The 22,789-nt window shown below is 42.7% G+C and overlaps 2 protein-coding genes across 4 annotated transcripts; both read left to right on the forward strand.

Moving 5' to 3' along the window:
- The first annotated feature begins 1,782 nt into the window (after positions 1-1,782).
- Positions 1,783-7,691, forward strand: ctsl.1 (cathepsin L.1). The gene is made up of 9 exons (XM_014124116.3): positions 1,783-1,896; positions 2,042-2,142; positions 2,602-2,744; positions 3,251-3,448; positions 3,938-4,135; positions 4,886-5,051; positions 5,713-5,821; positions 5,991-6,092; positions 7,400-7,691. The coding sequence occupies exons 2-8, from the start codon at positions 2,043-2,045 to the stop codon at positions 6,088-6,090; spliced, it is 1,014 nt and encodes a 337-aa protein (XP_013979591.1). The 5' UTR covers positions 1,783-1,896; position 2,042; the 3' UTR covers positions 6,091-6,092; positions 7,400-7,691.
- A 9,496-nt stretch (positions 7,692-17,187) lies between these two features.
- On the forward strand, positions 17,188-20,239 carry LOC123723731 (cystein proteinase inhibitor protein salarin). Of its 3 annotated transcripts, none has more exons than XM_045714278.1 (4): positions 17,188-17,292; positions 18,957-19,058; positions 19,592-19,734; positions 19,973-20,239. In XM_045714278.1, exons 2-4 carry the CDS (start codon positions 19,001-19,003, stop codon positions 20,033-20,035), a joined length of 264 nt encoding a protein of 87 aa, XP_045570234.1. In that variant the 5' UTR covers positions 17,188-17,292; positions 18,957-19,000; the 3' UTR covers positions 20,036-20,239. The 3 variants fall into 3 exon arrangements, with proteins under 3 accessions (XP_045570234.1, XP_045570242.1, XP_045570244.1); XM_045714286.1 differs by having other exon boundaries at positions 17,244-17,703; XM_045714288.2 differs by lacking the exon at positions 17,188-17,292 and adding an exon at positions 17,361-17,646.
- The last annotated feature ends 2,550 nt before the right edge of the window (positions 20,240-22,789 follow it).

Below are 22,789 nucleotides of genomic sequence, written 5' to 3' on the forward strand. Positions count from 1 at the left end.
TTTCATCTCAATCGATCCCGGGTATAATGCGAGTGTAGCGAAATGCTTGTGCTTCTAGTTCCGACAGTGCAGTAATATCTAACAAGTAATCTAACAATTCCCCAACAACTACCTAATACACACAATTCAAAAGGGATGGAATAAGAATATGTACATATAAAGATATGGATCAGCGATGACCGAGCCGCGTAGGCAATAGATGGTATAACATTTTATTTTATTTATTTTATTTTTTATTTTACCTTTATTTAACTAGGCAAGTCAGTTAAGAACAAATTATTATTTTCAATAATGGCCTAGGAACAGTGGGATAACTGCCTTGTTCAGGGGCAGAACCATACAGTATATACGTACATATGAAATGTGTAATGTAAGATATGTAAACATTATTAAAGTGACATTATTAAAGTGACTAGTGATCCATTTATTAAAGTGGCCAATGATTTTGAGTCTATATGTAGGCAGCAGCCTCTCTGAGTTAGTGATTGCTGTTTAACAGTCTGATGGCCTTGAGATAGAAGCTGTTTTTCAGTCTCTCGGTCCCAGCTTTGATGCACCTGTACTGACCTCGCCTTCTAGATGATAGCGGGGTGAACAGGCAGTGGCTCGGGTGGTTGTTGTCCTTGATGATCTTTTTGGCCTCCTGTGACATCGGGTGCTGTAGGTGTCATGGAGGGCAGGTAGTTTACCCCCGGTGAGGTGTTGTGCAGACCGCACCACCCTCTGGAGAGCCTTGCGGTTGAGGGCGGTGCAGTTGCAGTACCAGGAGGTGATACAGCCCGACAGGATGCTCTCAATTGTGCAAATTTCTTCAGCCTCCTTAGGTTGAAGAGGCGCTGTTGTCTTCTTCCCAGAGAGATGTTTATTTCTGTCGGAGCGACGCATGAAGAATCCCGGTGGCTGTACCAACTTCGACAACATATCCCGACAGAGCCATGTTTCCGTGAAACAGAGAATGTTACCATCTCTGATGTCTCTCTGGAAAGCAACAATTGTCCTAATTTCGTCTACCTTGTTGTCTAGAGACCGGACATTGGCGAGTAATATACTCGGAAGCGGTGGGTGGTGTGCATGCCTTCAAAGTCTGACCAGGAGGCTGCTCCGTCTACCTCTTCTGTGGCGACGTTGTTTTGGTTCGGCCTCTTGGTTTAGATCCAATGTCCTGGGTGGTGGTGCGAATAAAGGATCCGATTCGGGAAAGTTGTATTCTTGGTTGTAATGTTGGTAAGTTGACATTGCTCTGATATCCAATAGTTCTTCCCGGCTGTATGTAATAACATGTCTTACTCTTTTGGTCCAGACAGCATCAGATACATGGGCTACACATACTTAGACAGAGAGGGGCTGTTTCTGTCTCTCGGGTGATATATCTGGTGAAATTCAGCCACTTGGAATTTGTGTAAAATTATGAAAACACAGAGAGTGACGAAAGATAAATTAGTATTATTATTAAAAAAATGTATTGGTCATTTATTTGCGGAAGCTTGGCCTCCCTTGGCATCCAATAGTACACGCCACTGGATTGGTTGATTGCAAATGAAATTTGTATGTCTTTTTTGCTCTGTCACAAAATACTGTAAAGACTAATGTAATTTTTACGTCTACAATAAAGAAGATCTAAATGACATGATGTTCCCTAAAACAAAGGCATGTTTGTCATGCAACTGTTCTAGTGTTATTTCCCACACCCTGTTTTCTTCCAGTAAATTGACTGGTAAGCATTCTCTGGTCTGTCTCGCCCCCGTGTCTTCCCCTGCTGAAGTTTATGGCTTTGTGACAGGCACCTGACTGAACAATAACCACAGCAAGTACTTAAGCAGAGGACAGAGTGACAGTTATCCATCATCAGCCAGTGCCTTCAAGACATCCTACACACACACACACACACGTACACAGGTGAGTAGCCACAGACTCAGACAGCCACAGACACAGACAGACACACACATGCTTCCTGTTTCAGAAACATTTGACGCTTACTGTAGCTCCCTGTATGATCTGTCTCCTGTTGTTCTTAGTAAATCTCTGCTGTCTTTCTCCTCAGAATGAAGTTGCTGGTAGTTGTGGCTGCTGCTCTGGCGGTGGCGAGTGCCGCTAGCCTCTCATTGGAGGACTTGGAGTTCCATGCCTGGAAACTGAAGTTTGGTAAGAGAGGCATCTCTTTTCACGTCAGCTTGTTTCACTTTAGCTTCTTATCATTGACAACAATGGAGTGTTTGACTATCTCCTCTTTTCTTCATGTTTCTTATCAATCTGAACCTCTGCTCTCTCGTTATCCTGTTTAATGTGATGTAGATCAGGAGGACAACAACCACTTCTTTCATAAGAGCTGCTTACAGACAACTACAAAATGTCTCGAAATACTCACAGCCTGCATATTTTGTTATTATATTTGGTGATATTTAATAGAGGCACCTGTTAATCCTGAACATCTGGCTTTATTGTTTTCTATTGTTTCCTCACGGAGGGCCTTGAGATAAGTAAATTTAACATGGATTTAAGTCAATAAGACATGGACTTACTGTAAGTCAAAAATAGTAATGTTTAGTCAACTTATCTCAAGTCTGAATAAGGCCTTGAATGAACTGACTTTGACTCCTACAGGGAAGTCTTACAGCTCTCAGGTGGAGGAGGCTCAGCGTATGAGCTCCTGGATCTCTAACCGGAAGATGGTAGTGGTTCACAACATGCTGGCTGACCAGGGCATCAAGTCCTACCGTCTGGGCATGACCTACTTCGCTGACATGGTACGGCCCAGAAACATGTTACTGTAGACATAGAACAGATCACATATGTATATGTCAATTTATGAAGGATAAAATGATTAAATGAACAATAGAAGGATCTCTCTTTGTCTGTCCCATTTTCAGATTTACAGCATTCATAGATTAATAAAGAAAACTGACACGATTAAATTGACAATTAAATGGACATGATTTTGATGAACTATGGACTTGTTAATATGTTGTGATCTGTATCCTTTATCTGAACCAAATAATGAAAAACAATAGAAGGATAGACCCCCCCCCCCCAAAAAAAAACAAGACAAATAGTCTTTCTGAAATAATTTTGTCCATTGATAATAAATAATTATTATAACGGATTGGATTTATATAGAGCCTTTCTACCAACTAAGGTTCTCAATGCGTTTTACATAGTAAGTGGAAAACTTACCTCATCCCCCACCAATGTATCTAATATAAATTATGTATAAATTAGTATGTGTATCTATTGTTGTGCCCCTCTATGGCAGGATAACGAGGAGTACAGACGCGTCATCTCCCAGGGCTGCCTGGGCTCCTTCAACACCTCCAAGGCCCGCGGCGGCTCTACTTTCTTCCCAATGCTTGGGGACAACGACCTGCCCACCACCGTGGACTGGAGGGACAAGGGCTACGTCACCCCCATCAAGGACCAGAAGCAGTGCGGCTCCTGCTGGGCATTCAGTGCGGTAAGAGAGGGAGTGGGAGGGAAGGGGTTAAGAGAGTGCGTTAACTACAACCTAAACTCTGCTCTAGTCAGATGTAGTTGAGCAGTAGAGGCTGGTGGGAGGAGCTATAAGGGGATGGGCTCATTGTAAAAGCTGGAATGGAATTAATGGAACATCAAACATATGGAAACCACATGTTTGACTCTGTTCCGTTCATTCCATTTCAGCCATTACATTGAGACATCCTACAGCTCCTCCCACCAGCCTCCACTGTAGAGTAATTGGTCAGCCTGTTCTAATACTTGTTCTCTTTCGTCTTGTGCGTGGTGAGAGAGAAACAATATCCCCAGTCTGTAAATGTTTCCATTTTTGTATTCGGCTGTTTTCAAAACACTGTGGGTTGTGACCCTAAAACTTAGCAAAGGTACATCTATTAGAATGTGAGTGTCCTTAATTTTACATTTACATCTCCCTGCCATGTCTCTCTAACTCCCCATCTCCCTCCCTCAGACTGGATCTCTGGAAGGCCAGCACTATAAGAAGACCAATAAGCTGGTGTCCCTCAGTGAGCAGCAGCTGGTTGACTGCTCCGGTGATTTCGGCAACATGGGCTGCATGGGCGGTCTCATGGACCAGGCCTTTGAGTACATCAAGTCCTTGGCCCCTGGAGGTGTGGATACTGAGGACTCCTACCCCTATCAGGCTGAGGTAAGTACTGAGCAGTGAGCAATGGGAAGGGTTGTGTTCATTAGGGCCAAATGTTTAAAAACATTTCCTAATTGAAAACGAAAATTTGCATTTCTTAATGAACGCATTAGGCCTTCCATGTTTCAGTCCATTTTTAATGTCATCCTTCTCCCAGTGTGGGGCACAAAGCGTAGTAGTAGGCCATGACAGGGGTTTTCAAACCTCTCCTCATGGACCTCCAGCCGTTCCATGTATTTGAACTTCCAGAGCTAGCACACCTTATTGAGCTTGTTGACTAATTATGAAACCCTTGATTAGGTAAATCAGCTAATCAAGGGTAACGTCTGGGGGTCCCCGAGGAGAGGTTTGAAAACACTGGGCTATGACTCCTTTCTGACTCAAGGAAGTAGCACAACACTGCCATCTATGGTATATATTTAGCGGTGCAATAGATTCTGACAGAAAGGAGCATTATTTTACAACGATGCATTTAGGTATGAGTTTTAGGCTTTAAATTCGCTATGATGTATGTGCTTGTACTTCTACTAGTTCATGCTATTTTTGACAATTTGAATGTAGATACACCTGTTTTAAGAATACATATTTTTACGCTCAGTCAAAATAATGCTGTGGAATCCCTCATAAAATGTTTCTATGGAAACCCATAAACAACTAGCAACTAAGCCCTCATAAAATGTTTCTATGGAAACGCGTAAACAACTAGCAACTATGCTTCTGTAGTGTTTATTTAACAACGTCTTTCTTTGACAGGACAAGAAGTGCCGCTACAAGCCCGATAGTGTGGGTGCCACCTGCAGCGGGTTTGTTGATGTGACCAGTGGTGACGAGAGCGCACTGCAGCAGGCGGTGGCCACCGTGGGACCGGTGTCTGTGGCTATCGATGCTGCACACTCCTCCTTCCAGCTCTACGACTCAGGTGAGGTCTTTTTGGACGCACTTCTCTCTAGAGGAATCATGTTATGCCTTTTAAGACACGGCTCTCTCCAGACTGAACCTACACCTGTCTTCAAACCTTTAATGGGCAATGACGCCTTCATAAACCCTTGATAAGGCCCATGTATATGCTTCACAAATCTTTTATAAGCAGATAACAGGTCCTGACATCTGGTTCTTTACCAAATGTGGCATAAGCCTTATATAGTTTATAGCATGACATTTTCTTATGAATGATTTGTGAAGCATTTATGTAGGCCTTATAAAGGGCTTATGAAGGCTTCATTGAGACTGACTCCATAACTGGTTGTTCATAACTGTGACTTGCGGTTCTGGGCAGCAGGTAGCTTAGCGGTAAAAAGGTTGCTGGTTAGAATCCCTGAGCTGACTACTTGAAAATATGTCAATGTGCTCTTGAGCAAGGCACTTAACCCTAATTGCACCTGTAAGTCGCTCTGGATAAGAGCGTCTGCTAAGTATATGCTCCCTGTGTGTTTTGTACATTGAATGCAATATATTGACTTAGGCGTCAACAACTGTGACCCTTTTCTTTTGCAAAAGCCTCACAATGTGACAAATATAAAGTGATACCAGGCTGACATTGGGTGCATATTGAGAATAATGGAATGTTTGTTTATTCCCAGGTGTCTATGATGAGCCAGAGTGCAGTAGTGATGATCTGGATCATGGTGTGCTGGCTGTTGGCTATGGCACTAGTGATGACGGCCACGACTACTGGCTGGTGAAGAACAGGTAAACAACAACATATTGCATACTGTATCAAATGAAGCTAGGCCTATTGGATTGGTCAAGAGCAACCATGTTATGCTTTTGCTAAATGCTAAGTCAGTGGTTGCTTGATGAACGATGTTATGCTATTGCTAAATGCTAAGTCATTGGTTGATCGATGTGTATGTTCCAGCTGGGGCCTTGAATGGGGAGATAAAGGCTACATCATGATGTCCAGGAACAAGCACAACCAGTGTGGCATCGCCACCGCTTCCAGCTACCCCCTGGTCTAAGGGTGAGTCTGACGGCCATCAGTGTCTATCGCAACTATATCTATACTCACATACTATCTCATTAGCTACTATAGTATTAGTGTCTATCACAACTATATCTATACTCACATACTATCTTATTAGCTACTATAGTATTAGTGTCTATCACAACTATATCTATACTCACATACTATCTTATTAGCTACTATAGTATTAGTGTCTATCACAACTATATCTATACTCAAATATTATTTCATTAGCTACTATAGTATTAGTTTCTAACTACATATTATTCACCTAATAGCAGTGCCTATCCTAACTACATATCATTCACCTAATAGCAGTGCCTATCCTAACTATATATCATTCACCTAATAGCAGTGCCTATCCTAACTAACTACATATCATTCACCTAATAGCAGTGCCTATCCTAACTACATATCATTCACCTAATAGCAGTGCCTATCCTAACTACATATCATTCACCTAATAGCAGTGCCTATCCTAACTACATATCATTCACCTAATAGCAGTGCCTATCCTAACTACATATTATTCACCTAATAGCAGTGCCTATCCTAACTACATATCATTCACCTAATAGCAGTGCCTATCCTAACTACATATCATTCACCTAATAGCAGTGCCTATCCTAACTACATATCATTCACCTAATAGCAGTGCCTATCCTAACTACATATTATTCACCTAATAGCAGTGCCTATCCTAACTACATATCATTCACCTAATAGCAGTGTTGATCCCAAACACATATCATTGAAATGGTAACCATGATGAGTTGATGTTGAACCACAGCCTTACTGTGTATAATCCCAGACAGAAGGGCCTTTGTGTACTGAGTAAAGATTCATGTTGAATTGAAGCTGAGCTACTTGTAAACAACTCATACACTTATATAAATTAGTCCAAATCAAATCCAATCAAACGTTATTTATACAGCACATTTCAGACATGGAATGCAACGCACACACAAAAAAAAATATTAAAAAACAATGAAAATAAAATCTGAAATATTTACTACTCAACAAACATAAGATACAAAACAAAAGAATGACAAACTGAACAACTAAAAAGCCCCTGAAGGAAAAGCAACGCAAAAAATAAGTGTTTTAAGATCTCTTATAAATATGTCCACAAGGCCAAAAGTTCAGTCCGTTTGGCAATTCATCACATTTTCCCACAAACTGATCATACCAACTTAACCTTTGTAATTCACAGTGATTAATGCACACTAGCTATCACTATAGTTCAGTACGTTGGTCAGTCGGTTTCTGTTGATGGTCAATGTTTTTGTATTTCCCCTACACAGATCCAGGAGAGGACATCTGAAGCTTATGGAGGGTGAAGATGACTTGACACAGACAAACCAGAGCAATAATTCAAGCAAATTTTAGTTTTTGTAGCAATAACCAGCATTTTTAGATGTTGTGCATTATTTCTTTGGTAGTTGAAGGTCACACATTTCACTATACAGTACATCCAGAAAATAGTCCTGTTCTAAGAATGTTATTCATGCGCAAAAAAACACTAAAAATCATTCTGATGTTCGAATGTAAATAAATGTACAAAATTAACAAAATAAAAGTTTTATGCCTGTGCAACTATTTGTGGTGGAAATTCAATGTGTGTTTCAATGTGGGACCATTAAGGACAAAGTACCTACTTAAAATGTGTTCCCTATTCTAAAGTATAGGCTAAGCATATTTTTACTTGCAGAAATATTCTCCAGAAATGACCTCATTGGACAGAAAGGTGCACATCTTTTTATCTTATTTATGGGTAAAATCCCATAGCGCATGGAAAAATTCCATGCTTTTATAATGACATACAGTACCAGTCAAAAGTTTGGACAAACCCACTCATTCAAGGGTTTTTCTTTATTTTCACTATTTTTGACATTTTAGAATAATAGTGAAGACATCAAAACTATGAAATAACACATATGGAATCATGTAGTAATGACAGCTTTGCACACTCTTGGCATTCTCTCCACCAGCTTCATGAGGTCACCTGGAATTCATTTCAATTAACAGGTGTGCCTTGTTAAAAGTTAATTGGTGGAATTTCTTTCCTTCTTAATGCATTTGAGCCAATCAGTTGTGTTGTGACAAGGTAGGGGTGGTATACAGAAGATTGCCCTATTTGGTAAAAGACCAAGTCCATATTATGGCAAGAACAGCTCAAATAAGCAAAGAGAAACGACAGTCCATCATTACTTTAAGACATGAAGGTCAGTCAATCAAGAAAATTGGTGCAGTCGCAAAAGCCATCAAGCGCTATGATGAAACTGGCTCTCATGATGACTGCCACAGGAAAGGAAGACCCATAGTTACTTACTGTACCTCTGCTGCAGAAGATAAGTTCATTAGAGTTTCCAGCCTCAGAAATTGCAGCCCAAATAAATGCTTCACAGAGTTCAAGTAACAGACACATCTCAACATCAACTGTTCAGAGGAAACTGCTTGAATCAGGTATCAATGGCTGCTGAGGGTAGAACCGCTTATAATAATGGCCGGAACGGAGCTGGAAACCATGTGTTTGGTGTATTTCATATCATTCCACTTATTCCACTCCAGTCATTACCACGAGCCTGTCCTCCCCAATTAAGGTGCCACCAACCTCCTGTGGTGTACATGGTTATGCTCCGTTAGCTTTCTGACTGATGGTCTGTTGTGTTTGTCTTGTGTCTGATTGTAGACTAACCGGTGGCTATGAGAACTGATTCTGCTCAGTGGTTCACCAGATCCCTGGTGCTTTCAGGAGAAGGAGAAGCCATTCCTGAGTGTGTTTGTGTGCGTGTGTGCGTGTGTGTGTGTTGCATCAGATAAGGTGTGAGAGATAGGTGTACTTTTGAATAGAAATTCCTAGGAATTTATGAATGAATAATTTGTATATATTGAGTGTAAGCCCATATGCACACTGAATCTGTCTGTGTGTTCTCTACCTCCACCTGTCTAGAATGAAGTCTCTTGTGCTCCTCCTATTTGTGGCTGTTACTGTGGCCTTTGTGGTGTCTAAACCCCTCGTTCAGGCGGAGGTGACAACCCCCCTCGTCCAGACGCAGGTGACAACCCCCCTCATCCAGATGGAGGTGACAACCCCCCTCGTCCAGACGAAGGTGACAACCCCCCTCGTCCAGACGAAGGTGACAACCCCCCTCGTCCAGACGGAGGTGACAACCCCCCTCGTCCAGACGGAGGTGACAACCCCCCTCGTACAGGCGGAGGTGACAACCCCCTCGTACAGGCGGAGGTGACAACCCCCTCGTACAGGCGGAGGTGACAACCCCCTCGTACAGGCGGAGGTGACAACCCCCTCGTACAGGCGGAGGTGACAATCCCCTCGTTCAGGCGGAGGTGACAACCCCCTCGTACAGGCGGAGGTGACAACCCCCTCGTTCAGGCGGAGGTGACAACCCCCTCGTTCAGGCGGAGGTGACAACCCCCTCGTACAGGTGGAGGTGACAACCCACCTCGTACAGACGCAGGTGACAACCCCCTCGTCCAGGCGGAGGTGACAACCCCCCTCGTCCAGACGGAGGTGACAACCCCCCTCGTCCAGACGGAGGTGACAACCCCCTCGTACAGGCGGAGGTGACAACCCCCTCGTACAGGCGGAGAAGACAACCCCCTCGTACAGGCGGAGGTGACAACCCCCCTCGTCCAGACGCAGGTGACAACCCCCCTCGTCCAGACGCAGGTGACAACCCCCTCATCCAGACGCAGGTGACAACCCCCCTCGTCCAGGCGGAGGTGACAACCCCCCTCGTACAGGCGGAGGTGACAACCCCCTCATCCAGGCGGAGGTGACAATCCCCCTGGGTGTTGAATTTACACCACAGTGGTGGAATGAGGTGATTGATAGAGTACGCTCCACTACATCTTGTGCTGGTCTTGGACTCATACAATTTAATCTTTTACATAGGGTGCATCTTTCCAAATCCAGATTGTCTGACATACTGTATATCCAAATGTAAATGATGAGTGTGATAGATGTCATGTCTCACCATGTTACCTTAGTCACATGTTCATTCAATGCTCTAAACTACAAAATTACTGGGATTCTACTTTTAAAACTTTGCCTGAGGTGCTTTAAATGAACCTGCAGCCTTGACCCTTGATAGCTGTCTTTGGTGTTCCAGAAGACTTGCTCTCCTTGGACCCCAAACATGCCGATACTGTTGCTTTTACATCCTTATTAGCTCGACGTAGAATTCTTCTCCAGTGGAAGTCTGCTCAGCCCCCCTCTACTTCTCAATGGCTCAACGATGTAATGTCCTTCCTAAAGCTTGAGAAAATGAAGTATTCTCTATGGGGTTCCAATGATACATTTGTTAGAAAATGGCAACCATTTATATCATACTTTAATGGCTTGCGGAGGCTCCCCTCCGATGAGATTCTTTAAGGTTTCCCCGTAGGCATTACCAGTAGTCATTACATAATAGGTACAGTCGTCAATATAATGCTATCCAGTCCAAGCAAGTTTGTCTAAGGTTTACTTAGGGTGGAGAGGTAGGGAAGGGACTAGGGGGGTTGGGTGGATGTGTTGTATGGAGGGAGGGTGGTTGGGATATGGCAAAATCTTTGTACTTACATTGACGTACATTTTGTAAAACTTGAATAAAAATATATATACAAAAAAAAAAGTAGCCACCCTTTGCCTTGATGACAGCTTTGCCACAGGACTACCTGGCCTGATGACTCCTGGCTGTTCCCAGTCCACCTGGTCGTGCTGCTGTTCCAGTTTTAACTGTTCTGCGTGCAGCTATGGAGCCCTGACCTGTTCACCGGACGTGCTACCTTGCCCCAGACCTGCTGTACTAGACTGAATGTCCTTCACGCCAGCAGGAATTTTAAAGAAGAAGAAGTTCCTTCACACCAGCAGGAATTTTAAAGAAGAAGGCTGGGAGAAGAAGTTCCTCCACGCCAGCAGGGCTTTTAAAGAAGAAGGCTGGGAGAAAAAGTTCCTTCACGCCAGCAGGGCTTTTAAAGAAGAAGTCTGGGAGAAGAAGTTTGGTGGCAGCTGCAAATATTGGGGCATTTGAGATTTGACTTCAGAAGAGTTACAGGGTGTGTTGAGTGGTGGTGTCCCGTCCTCCCAGGCCGTTGGCATGGTGCAGGAGCATATAGGGTCAAATTAGTGGAATGGGGTAGTGGGTTTTTAATGAGTGTAGGGTTAGTTGGAAGGGTGTGTTTTTCATAAAGTATAATGGATTTATCATATAGTCCAGTTGGGAGCGGTAATGCAACATATTGGATGCCAACCGTGGTTAAATCCCAAAGAAGAAGAAGAACAACAGTTAGGCTGATCTGATTTAGCAAGGAAATTCAGTGGGGGTCATGAAAGAAAATGGTGGACAAGGAAAAAAGAAAGAAAGTGGAACATATTAAAAATAAATATGGAGTGGGGGGTTGCAGAAACCTTCTGGAAGATCTGGTGAAGGAGAAGATGGTGGATAAGGAGAAAGTGGAAAATGTTTTGATGGAATATGGAATGAAGGATCAAACAGAAGTTTTGAAAGAGCTAGAGAAGGAAATTGAAAGTGACGAGAGTGAGGATGAATTAAATGCGGTGGCAGGTGCAGTGATGACCGCCGAGAAGGAGCTGAGTGTAAAGGGAAGCGGTGTGATGAGGAAGGTTGGCGTCAAGTGCAAAAAGAGGGATACGTGCTCCAGTAGTTCAGAGATGGAACCTGACGAGAGTATGGATGTAGTACCTGCCGTGAGGACTGCCGAGTTCGAGCCTCGTGAAAAGGATGATTCTGGCCCAGTGGGAGTGAGGTTTGTGGAGAGGATCCTTGCATTTTGGTTGATCCATATGTGGTGTCAGGTTGGGTGGAGAAGAGGTTGGGGACTGTTGACTTGGTGAGAGCACTTCAAAGTGGATTAGTGATGATTCATTATGTTTCTTCAGTCCAGAGGGAGCGGGCGCTCCGGATCAAGGATTTAGGGACAATAAATGTGGCTTTCTTTACTCTCCAGAGCAGGGCCTCATTGAAAGGAGTGACATTAAGTGTTGAGGAGGATCAGTTGAAATTGAAGATTCCCGGTGTCTGTGTTGCCCGCCGTTTGGTGCGACACAGATCCAATGGAGAGCGTGGGGAAACGGAGGAGAGTATTTGGCCAACAAGGTCAAGTTATCCCATGAGAGCTTTTGTTCCCGAAAATACTACAGTGTTTTTAGGTGTCAAGTTTATGTTGCAGCAGTGTGTAGGAGGGAGATTCCTAGATGTGAGAAGTGTGCAGGAGGGAATGTGTAGAGATGAAGGAATGTGTAGTAACAGTGGAGAAAGTTGCATGTAAGCTGTGTGTGTGATCATGGAGCTGGAGATCTGAGGTGTTCGGTGCGAGAAAGGCAGATTGAGTTTGCCAGGGTCAGATTTGAACAGAAAGTGTCATATGGTGAAGCAGTGAAGAGAGTGGTGGAGGAAGATGGGTACAGGGTGAAGGATCCTATGAGGATTCCTGTGAGTAGGCAGAGACCAATAGAGATGGGATGGGAATAAAATGTGCTTCAGTAATGTGGGTTTCATAGCATTCATAGCCATGGTTGACAACTGTACTGCAGAAATGGAATGTAAATCACAGAAAATAGAGGATGTGGTGGCAGCTGCAGAGAAGTACTTGGGAATGCGAGGTTTTACTGCAGAATATTTGAAGGGGGTGTTGAGTGGTAGTGTTCTGCCCTCCCAGAAAGTTGGCCTGGAGTAGGATTAGATAGGGTTAAATAGTGGAATGGGGTGGTGGGGTTTTTAGTGAGGACTAATAGTTGGCAGTGGAATTGTCCTTTTTTTGAATGTTGTATTACCGTATCAAGAATTGAATGTAGGTAGGCCGTGAATTGCAACACTCACCAGTACAGTAGGTGGTGGTGTATGCACATGAAAGTTGGATGCGATCCGCCAAGCAAATCATAAAGAAGAAGAAAGAGCAGGGGCAAGAGAATGGTCAGCACCAGTGTTTGGAATACATTGAGCTTGTTGACAAAACAGACCATTGGACGTCTTTTCACATGGACATTTATTTAAGGTCTGCGGTGGGTCTGTGTAAGCTATGCACTTATATTGGAGACCGGTTTATAGCAGTGAATGTCATCTATTAATTTACTGTTATAGTATTTCTAAGTAGCAACCATTTAACAGCCAGGGAAACTAATTGTTCTCACTTTATGATAGAATATTCTGTTTTTTTCTGCCTGACTGTGGCACTCTTTCCTTGAAATGTTAGGATTTTCTTGTGATCACAACAAAACTATTTATTTTACTCAAATAGAGATATAATTAAATAGTATTTTCTATGAAAAGATGAGCCTGGCTGAGAATAGGACATTCAGTTTTCTGCCTGAGTGTGGTGCTGTTTACCACAATTTTTGTAATTAATTTGTGACCTGGACAAATCTACTTATTTTACTCAACTAGAGATTTAAATAAATGGTGTTTATTTAAAAAGATGGACAGTTTCCTCACCTTATTCTCCTTGTGGTTATCCATGGTTGTTGGTTATTTACCAGGTAAAAAAAGTGAAAAGGAAACAAGGACTGAAGCAATAGATTCCTTACATTACTCAACTAGAGGTTTAAATAAATGGTGTTTCTTTGAAAAAATGGGCCTGGCTAAAATGAAAATACATTAAGGTGAAAAGATCCACACACACAGAGGCTGATTCTTTTTCTGCACATCTCCTTGTTTACAATGCTGGTTGCTATGGTTAACACACATGCAGGACATTGAATGGTTCCTGAATTGACTCAGTAAAGTGACATAAGTAGTCCTACAGTATCACAGCCAGGTCAAACAGGTGGAGTAGTCCTACAGTATCACAGCCAGGTCAAACAGGTGGAGTGGTCCTACAGTTTCACAGCCAGGTCAAACAGGTGGAGTAGTCCTACAGTATCACAGCCAGGTCAAACAGGTGGAGTAGTCCTACAGTATCACAGCCAGGTCAAACAGGTGGAGTAGTCCTACAGTATCACAGCCAGGTCAAACAGGTGGAGTAGTCCTACAGTATCACAGCCAGGTCAAACAGGTGGAGTAGTCCTACAGTATCACAGCCAGGTCAAACAGGTGGAGTAGTCCTACAGTATCACAGCCAGGTCAAACAGGTGGAGTAGTCCTACAGTATCACAGCCAGGTCAAACAGGTGGAGTAGTCCTACAGTATCACAGCCAGGTCAAACAGGTGTGTTTGTCCTACAGTATCACAGCCAGGTCAAACAGGTGTGTTAGTCCTACAGTATCACAGCCAGGTCAAACAGGTGGAGTTGTCCTACAGTATCACAGCCAGGTCAAACAGGTGGAGTTGTCCTACAGTATCACAGCCAGGTCAAACAGGTGGAGTAGTCCTACAGTATCACAGCCAGGTCAAACAGGTGGAGTAGTCCTAGAGTAGCACAGCCAGGTCAAACAGGTGGAGTAGGCCTACAGTATCACAGCCAGGTCAAACAGGTGGAGTAGTCCTACAGTATCACAGCCAGGTCAAACAGGTGGAGTAGTCCAACAGTATCACAGCCAGGTCAAACAGGTGGAGTAGTCCTACAGTATCACAGCCAGGTCAAACAGGTGGAGTAGTCCTACAGTATCACAGCCAGGTCAAACAGGTGTGTTTGTCCTACAGTATCACAGCCAGGTCAAACAGGTGGAGTAGTCCTACAGTATCACAGCCAGGTCAAACAGGTGGAATAGTCCTACAGTATCACAGCCAGGTCAAACAAGTGTCCAACACGATTGACTATTCTCTACCCCTAATGCGTGTGGTGTGCTAATCTTAGCCATTCCTAAGGCGGAGGTATTTTGTCAGTTATCAAAAAGAGCTACTTATTCAGGGAAAAGTTATGGGAAATAGGGTGCCCTTTGGGACTCATTCCACCTGTCGAGCCTCCCCCTGCCTATTGTAAACCATTTCTCCATCCCATTCCCCTAGTTAAACCTCACCCTGCCTATTGTAAACCATTTCTCCATCCCATTCCCCTAGTTAAACCTCACCCTGCCTATTGTAAACCATTTCTCCATCCCATTCCCCTAGTTAAACCCCACCCTGCCTATTGTAAACCATTTCTCCATCCCATTCCCCTAGTTAAACCCCACCCTGCCTATTGTAAACCATTTCTCCATCCCATTCCCCTAGTTAAACCCCACCCTGCCTATTGTAAACCATTTCTCCATCCCATTACCCTAGTTAAACCTCACCCTGCCTATTGTAAACCATTTCTCCATCCCATTCCCCTAGTTAAACCCCACCCTGCCTTTTGTAAACCATTTCTCCATCCCATTCCCCTAGTTAAACCTCACCCTGCCTATTGTAAACCATTTCTCCATCCCATTCCCCTAGTTAAACCCCACCCTGCCTATTGTAAACCATTTCTCCATCCCATTCCCCTAGTTAAACCCCACCCTGCCTATTGTAAACCATTTCTCCATCCCATTCCCCTATTTAAACCTCACCCTGCCTATTGTAAACCATTTCTCCATCCCATTCCCCTAGTTAAACCCCACCCTGCCTATTGTAAACCATTTCTCCATCCCATTCCCCTAGTTAAACCCCACCCTGCCTATTGTAAACCATTTCTCCATCCCATTCCCCTAGTTAAACCCCACCCTGCCTATTGTAAACCATTTCTCCATCCCATTCCCCTAGTTAAACCCCACCCTGCCTATTGTAAACCATTTCTCCATCCCATTCCCCTAGTTAAACCTCACCCTGCCTATTGTAAACCATTTCTCCATCCCATTCCCCTAGTTAAACCCCACCCTGCCTATTGTAAACCATTTCTCCATCCCATTCCCCTAGTTAAACCCCACCCTGCCTATTGTAAACCATTTCTCCATCCCATTCCCCTAGTTAAACCTCACCCTGCCTATTGTAAACCATTTCTCCATCCCATTCCCCTAGTTAAACCTCACCCTGCCTATTGTAAACCATTTCTCCATCCCATTCCCCTAGTTAAACACCACCCTGCCTATTGTAAACCATTTCTCCATCCCATTACCCTAGTTAAACCTCACCCTGCCTATTGTAAACCATTTCTCCATCCCATTCCCCTAGTTAAACCCCACCCTGCCTATTGTAAACCATTTCTCCATCCCATTCCCCTAGTTAAACCCCACCCTGCCTATTGTAAACCATTTCTCCATCCCATTCCCCTAGTTAAACCCCACCCTGCCTATTGTAAACCATTTCTCCATCCCATTCCCCTAGTTAAACCCCACCCTGCCTATTGTAAACCATTTCCCCATCCCATTCCCCTAGTTAAACCCCACCCTGCCTATTGTTTTGACTTGCTGTAATACAGAGATACAGACCGTTTAAAAACACACATTCCATCTTCATTGTGTCTTAATCGAAAATGAAACCATACTATATTCCTTTATTCATCCTTCCAATAAGGAAATAGCAATACTGGTATTAGGATTCTGATTGGGGTGACAAAACAAATACAAAACGGATTTAAAAAAAAATATATATATAGGATCCAATCGGATGACTTTGATTTTCAATAGAAAAAAAGGTAGAACAATAGGATTCCAATAGGACTGATAGAGGTGACACAACATGAGAACCAGATGATAGTGTAACAGTGTAGGTTCCGTCCCTCTCTTCGCCCCAACCCGGGCTCAAACCAGGGACCCTTGCACACATCAACAACTGACACCCCACGAAGCATCGTTACCCATCGCGCCGCAAAAGCCGCGGCCCTTGCAACGCAAGGGGAAACCCTACTTCAAGTCTCAGAGCGAGTGACGTCACTGATTGAAACGCTATTAGTGCGCACCACCGTTAACTAACTAGCCATTTCACATCGGTACAATAGCCTAGTAAACAATACTCCGGTATATTCTATTGTGAACTGTCTGCGACTCGTTGTTGTTTCCTTGTTTACTCCTTAAAGATATTTTATGAAATCAAAGACTCAATTAACTGCAATACAAGCGCTTCTTGAAATAAGTACTCGTGTCGTCATATACTGTAGCAACGGATCGAGTTACAGTATCTCACCACACGGGCATCACGCTCCAAAGCATTACAGAGAATAAATACTTTTATAGATGGGTTATTTTTCATAGAAAGCAATGTGTTTTAAGCCAAACCCGTTCTATATGAATATATATCTATGGTACTGCGTCAGGAACAGGGCGGTACCATTTTCTAACTTTCATTTTGTCCGTTGGGTGTTTACAGGAGAAAATACCAGATTCACAGCTTTTCAGGTATTTCTCATCGTTTTGTACAGTACAACCCAACTGTGCGCTAAACTTTGATATTATGATTGTTAGATTAATAATCCACAAAACGCTTACATCGAGTCAAGTGTAGAAAGGGTTTGTAGTGTTAGTAAATAGTAACCTACACACATAGTGCATCTGATAGGTATATTTATCCGATTCCATTTACCAAATACACTTTTGGCAGTTTACATGACAAATCTGGTGTTTCAATTATGAGAATAAAGGTTGGCAGCTAATGAGAGAATATAACATTGAGCAAAGAAATACGACTTCCTCTCCATTGACCACATACGTCACTTTTCCTCTGACGTCCGTCCCCCATCCCTCCCTTCGTTAGTGAGTATCTGCACTGCTTACTTGAAATCCTATTTTTGCTCCTGCACTCTGGAACAGGTAAGGGAAAATAACTATATTTTCTCTCACATAGAGTATGACAATATTGTCTGAGGATCATTTTTACTAATAGCTTCATTAAAGGTAGAATCTTCAGTATGTACAGCTGTTCCATGGTCAATTCCCTGTGGGCTCCCGAGTGGCACAGCAGTGTAAGACTCTGCATCTCAGTGCTTGAGGCGTCACTACAGACACCCTGGTTAGATCCAGTCTTGCAAGCTGAAGAACACCATCCCAACCATGAAGCACGAGGGTGGCAGCATCATGTTGTGGGGGTGCTTAGCTGCAGGAGGGACTGGTGCACTTCACAAAAAAGATGGCAACCTGAGGAGGAAAATTACGTGGATATATTGAAGCAACATCTCAAGACATCAGTCAGGAAGTTAAATCTTGGTCGCAAATGGGTCTTTCAAATGGACAGTGACCCCAAGCATACTTCCAAAGTTGTGGCAAAATGGCTTGGGTCAAAATTCACCCAACTTATTGTGGGAAGCTTGTGGAAGGCTACCTGAAACGTTTGACCCAAGTTAAACAATTTAAAGGCAATGTTGCCAAATACTAATTGAGTGTATGTAAACTTCTGACCCACTGGGAATGTGATGACAGAAACAAAGGCTAAAATAAATCATTCTCTCTACTATTATTCTGACATTTCACATTCTTAAAATAAAGTGGTGATCCTAACTGACATAAGACAGGGAATTTCCACTTGGATTAAATGTCAGGAATTGTGAAAAACTGCATTTAAATGTATTTGGCTAAGGTGTATGTGAACTTCCTACTTTAACTGTACACAACACATCACTGAGTACCACTCTTCATATTTTAAAGCATGGTGGTTATGGGTATGCATGTCATTGGCAAGGTATGGGGAATTTCTTTTAGGATATAAAAAAAAACAGAATCGCGCTAAGCAACGGTAAAATCCTACAGGAGAATCTGGTTGTCTGCTTTCCAACAGACACTGAGAGAAAAATTTACCTTTTCAGCAGGAGAATACAAATGTTAGAATGTGTCTTACACTTTGACATTAGAGTATTTTGTGTAAATTGTTGGGAATTACATCCATTTAAACTTTTTTTTGTTGTTGTCCAGGAGTGTGTATACTTTCTGAAGGCACCCATTGATTCATGAAGAATATAAAGCCTCATGAATTTAGAACTACTATTCATAAACTCACAATTTAGGATTGTGGCTTTAATAAAAATAGTTGCACATAATCACATAGGACATAATTTGTCATGTTTTTTCAGTTTGAAGCTTCTTCTGTTCTGCCTGGTTGTGGCTGTGAGTGAATATGGCAAGTGAACGTCAAGATGTGGACAAAGAGTTTGAAGAGTGGAAAGAAGAACATGGTAATAATGATAGGTTAAATAAGATCCATTAAATTGTTGTAAGCATCAAGATTACCAGTGTGCTGGAGTTTTTCTTTTGTTTGAGTACACTTTTTTTCTCTGTGTACCTGATAGAATGTGATTGCTTTCTTATAATACTTTTTTTTTTTTTCAGTGTCACACAATTTGGTTACACAGCCCATATGGGCTTATAAAACACAGGGGTGTGCTTGTGTCAATTGTTTGTGCTACAAAACACAAAACAAAATTAGATTTGTTTTATGCATAATTGATAATTGCAGCATGTACCCCACTGTCACATGATCATGATAAGATTAATTCACACAGACAATACATGTTTCCTTCTCCCCAGGCTTTGAATTTTTTGCGGGGCTGTATCAAATACGCCCTGTCGGAAAAACAATCCTAGCCTGTGTTCGTCATGTAGACAGAACACTTCAATACAACACGAAGAATACAGTGATGAGACTGAAAATCTTGTATACTGCAAAAAGTACTTATAATTCTCATTTACAGAATGTGTGTATTTACAGGGAAGAAGTACAAATCCAAGGAGGAGGAAGCCAAGCGCAAGAAGATCTGGCTAGAGTGTAGGACCAGGGTCATAGAACACAACAAGAAATATGACAGTGGAGAGTCAACCTTCGAATGTGGCTTGAACCAAATGTCTGACTTGGTATGTTACCATTTACACCAAGTCATTCTTCTTCTTTCTGACATAACTAGGATTTGTTAGAGTAGCCTGGGTACCAGTCAGTTTTAATGATTGAATTCATTGAATTCTTGTTTGATTGGTACCCCAACACTTTTAAACATTGTGTTCATGAATGCATCCCTGGGTTTCATACAGTATGCTGCTGTATTCTGAAAAAGTGCTTTGTGCCGTCTATGAGCGTCTCTCTACTTTCTCACAGGAACATCATGAGATCTGCTGTGGTGGCAGGAGGAGCTGTCGGGACGAGAAGAATGATAGTTAGGTCTCAAAGTTTCTGTCTTTCTGACATAGAAACAACACGAGGTCTGTGGCTGCATGATGAATAAGTAGGTCCAAATGCTTGTTTTACAACAAGAGGACATTGTAATATGGAGGAAATATACACAAAATAAGAAAGAAATAGTTGACAAAACCTTTGAACTTTATACATTTAATTTACAGTAAATAAAGTTGAAAGGCAGCTTTACTGTTGGCATTTTGTTGTTACTTTATGGTAAGAAATGCTTTTTCACAATGTAATGTGCATAGGGTGCGTGGCTGTGCGTGCGTGTGTGCGTGCGTGTGTGTGTGCGTGCGTGCGTGCGTGTGTGTGTGTGTGTGTGTGCGTGCGTGCGTGCGTGTAGTTTCGGTCATGATGAGTCAAGGTACACTAAGTTGAATTGGGGGAAATCTTCCACAATCACAAAACTCCCTTTCTGAGAAGTGAGTGAATCTTTCAACCCTTAGTCATCAAATTGGACTGGTCATGTACACATACAGTGCATACAGAATGTATTCAGACCTCTTGACTTTATCCACATTTTGTTGCATTACAGCCTTATTCTAAAATGGACTAAATTGTTATTTTTCTCATCAATTTACACACAATACCCCATAATGACAAAACAAAAAAAAACGTTTTTTAGAACATTTTGCAAATCTATTACAAATAAAAAATGGAAATATCACATTTACGTAAATATTCAGACCCTGCACTCAGTACTTTGTTGAAGCACCGGTGGCAGCGATTACAGCCTCAAGTCTTCTTGGGTATGATGCAACAAGCTTGGCACACCTGTATTTGGGGAGTTTATCCCATTCTTCTCTGCAGATCCTCTCAAGTTCTGTCAGGTTGGATGGGGAGCAATGTTGCACAGCTATTTTCAGGTCTCTTCAGAGATGTTAGATCGGGTTCAAGTCTGGGCTCTGGCTGGGCCACTCAAGGACATTCAGAGACATCCCGAAGCCACTCTTGCATTGTCTTGGCTGTGTGCTTTGGGTCGTTGTCCTGTTGGAAGGTAAACCTTCACCCCAGTCTGAAGTCCTGAGTGCTCTGGAGCAGGTTTTAATCAAGGATCTCTCTGTACTTTGCTCCGTTTATCTTTCCCTTATTCCTGACTGGTCTCCCAGCCTCTGCCGCTGAAAAATATCCCCTCACCACCATGCTTCACCGTAGGGATGGTGCCAGGTTTCCTCCAGACGTGACGCTTGGCATTCAGGCCAAAGAGTTCAATCTTGATTTCATCAGACCAGAGAATCTTGTTTCTCATGATCTGAGAGTCCTTTAGCTGCCTTTTGGCAACTCCAAGTGGGCTGTCATGTGGCTTATACTGAGGAGTGGCTTCCGTCTGGCCACTCTACCATAAAGGCCTGATTGGTGGAGTGCTGCAGATATGGTTGTCCTTTTGGAAGGTTCTCCCATCTCCACAGAGAAACTCGGGAGCTCTGTCAGAATGCCCATCAGGTTCTTGGTCAGCTACCTGACTAAGGCCCTTCTCCCCCGATTGCTCAGTTTGGCCGGGTGGCCAGCTGTAGGAAGAGTATTGGTGGTTCCAAACTTCTTCCATTTAATAATGGATGGAGGCCACTGTTCTTGGGTACTTTCAATGCTGCTGACATTTTTTTGGTACCCTTTCCTAGATCTGTGCCTCGACACAATCCTGTTTAGAAGCTCTACGGACAATTCCTTCGACCTCATGGCTTGGTTTTTGCTCTGACATACGCTGTCAACTGTGAGACCTTGTATAAACATTACCAAAAATCTGTTTTTGCTTTGTCATTTTAAGGTATTGTGTTTAGTTTGATGAGGATTATTATTTTTTTAATCCATTTTACAATCAAGTTGTACTGTAACAAAATGTGGAAAAGGTCAAGGGGTCTGAATACTTTCCAAATGCATAGTGACATCAGAAAGTGTTCACACCCCTCAACTTTTTCCACATTTTGTTGTGTTCGGCCTAATTTTAAAATGGAATAATTTGAGATTTTTGTTCCGCTCGCCTACCCCATAAAGTCATAGTGGAATTACAGTACCAGTCAAAGGTTTGGACACACCTACTCATTGAAGGCTTTTTCTTTATTTTTTACTATTTTCTATAAACAAATCTTAATATATTTGAGTTTTGAGATTGGTCAAAGTAGCCACCCTTTGCCTTGATGACCGCTTTGCACACTCTTGGCGTTCTCTCTTCATGAGGTAGTCACCTAGCATGCGTTTTAATTAACAGGTGTGCCTTGTTAAAAGTTAATTTGGAATTTATTTCCTTCTTTCTGCGTATGAGCCAATCAATTAAGTTGTGACAAGGTAGGGTGGTATACAGAAGATAGCCCTATTTGGTAAAATACAAAGTTCATATTATGGCAAGAACAGCTCAAATAAGCAAAGAGAAATGACAGTCCATCAATGCTTCACAGAGTTCAAGTAACAGACACATCGCAACATCATCTGTTCAAAGGAGACTGCGTAAATCAGGCCTTCATGGTCGAATTGCTGCAAAGAAACCACTACTAACGGACACCAATAAGAACAAGAGACTTGCTTGGGCCAAGAAACATGAGCAATGGACAATAGACTGGTGGAAATATTTTGTTTGCTCTGATGAGTCCAAATGTGACATTTTTGGTTCCAACCTCCGTGCAGAGTAGGTGAATGGATGATCTCTGCACATGTGGTTCCCGCCGTGAAGCATGGAGTAGGAGGTGTGATGGTGTGTGGGTGCTTTGCTGGTGACACTGTCTGTGATTTATTTAGAATTCA

The sequence above is a fragment of the Salmo salar genome, chromosome 01 (genome assembly GCF_965601325.2).
Source record: "Salmo salar chromosome 01, fSalSal1, whole genome shotgun sequence".
In the NCBI taxonomy this organism is placed as follows: domain Eukaryota; kingdom Metazoa; phylum Chordata; class Actinopteri; order Salmoniformes; family Salmonidae; genus Salmo; species Salmo salar.

What these genes read in the sequence shown, in the direction of transcription:
- ctsl.1 (XM_014124116.3), top strand. Translation starts at nt 2,043, where the DNA reads ATGAAGTTGCTGGTAGTTGTGGCTGCTGCTCTGGCGGTGGCGAGTGCC. An exon ending in CCTGCTGGGCATTCAGTGCG is followed by an intron (nt 3,449 to 3,937) that starts GTAAGAGAGGGA and finishes TCCCTCCCTCAG; the next exon opens with ACTGGATCTCTGGAAGGCCA. An exon ending in TACTGGCTGGTGAAGAACAG is followed by an intron (nt 5,822 to 5,990) that starts GTAAACAACAAC and finishes TGTATGTTCCAG; the next exon opens with CTGGGGCCTTGAATGGGGAG.
- LOC123723731 (XM_045714278.1), top strand. Translation starts at nt 19,001, where the DNA reads ATGGCAAGTGAACGTCAAGATGTGGACAAAGAGTTTGAAGAGTGGAAA. An exon ending in AGAGTGGAAAGAAGAACATG is followed by an intron (nt 19,059 to 19,591) that starts GTAATAATGATA and finishes GTGTATTTACAG; the next exon opens with GGAAGAAGTACAAATCCAAG. An exon ending in TGAACCAAATGTCTGACTTG is followed by an intron (nt 19,735 to 19,972) that starts GTATGTTACCAT and finishes ACTTTCTCACAG; the next exon opens with GAACATCATGAGATCTGCTG.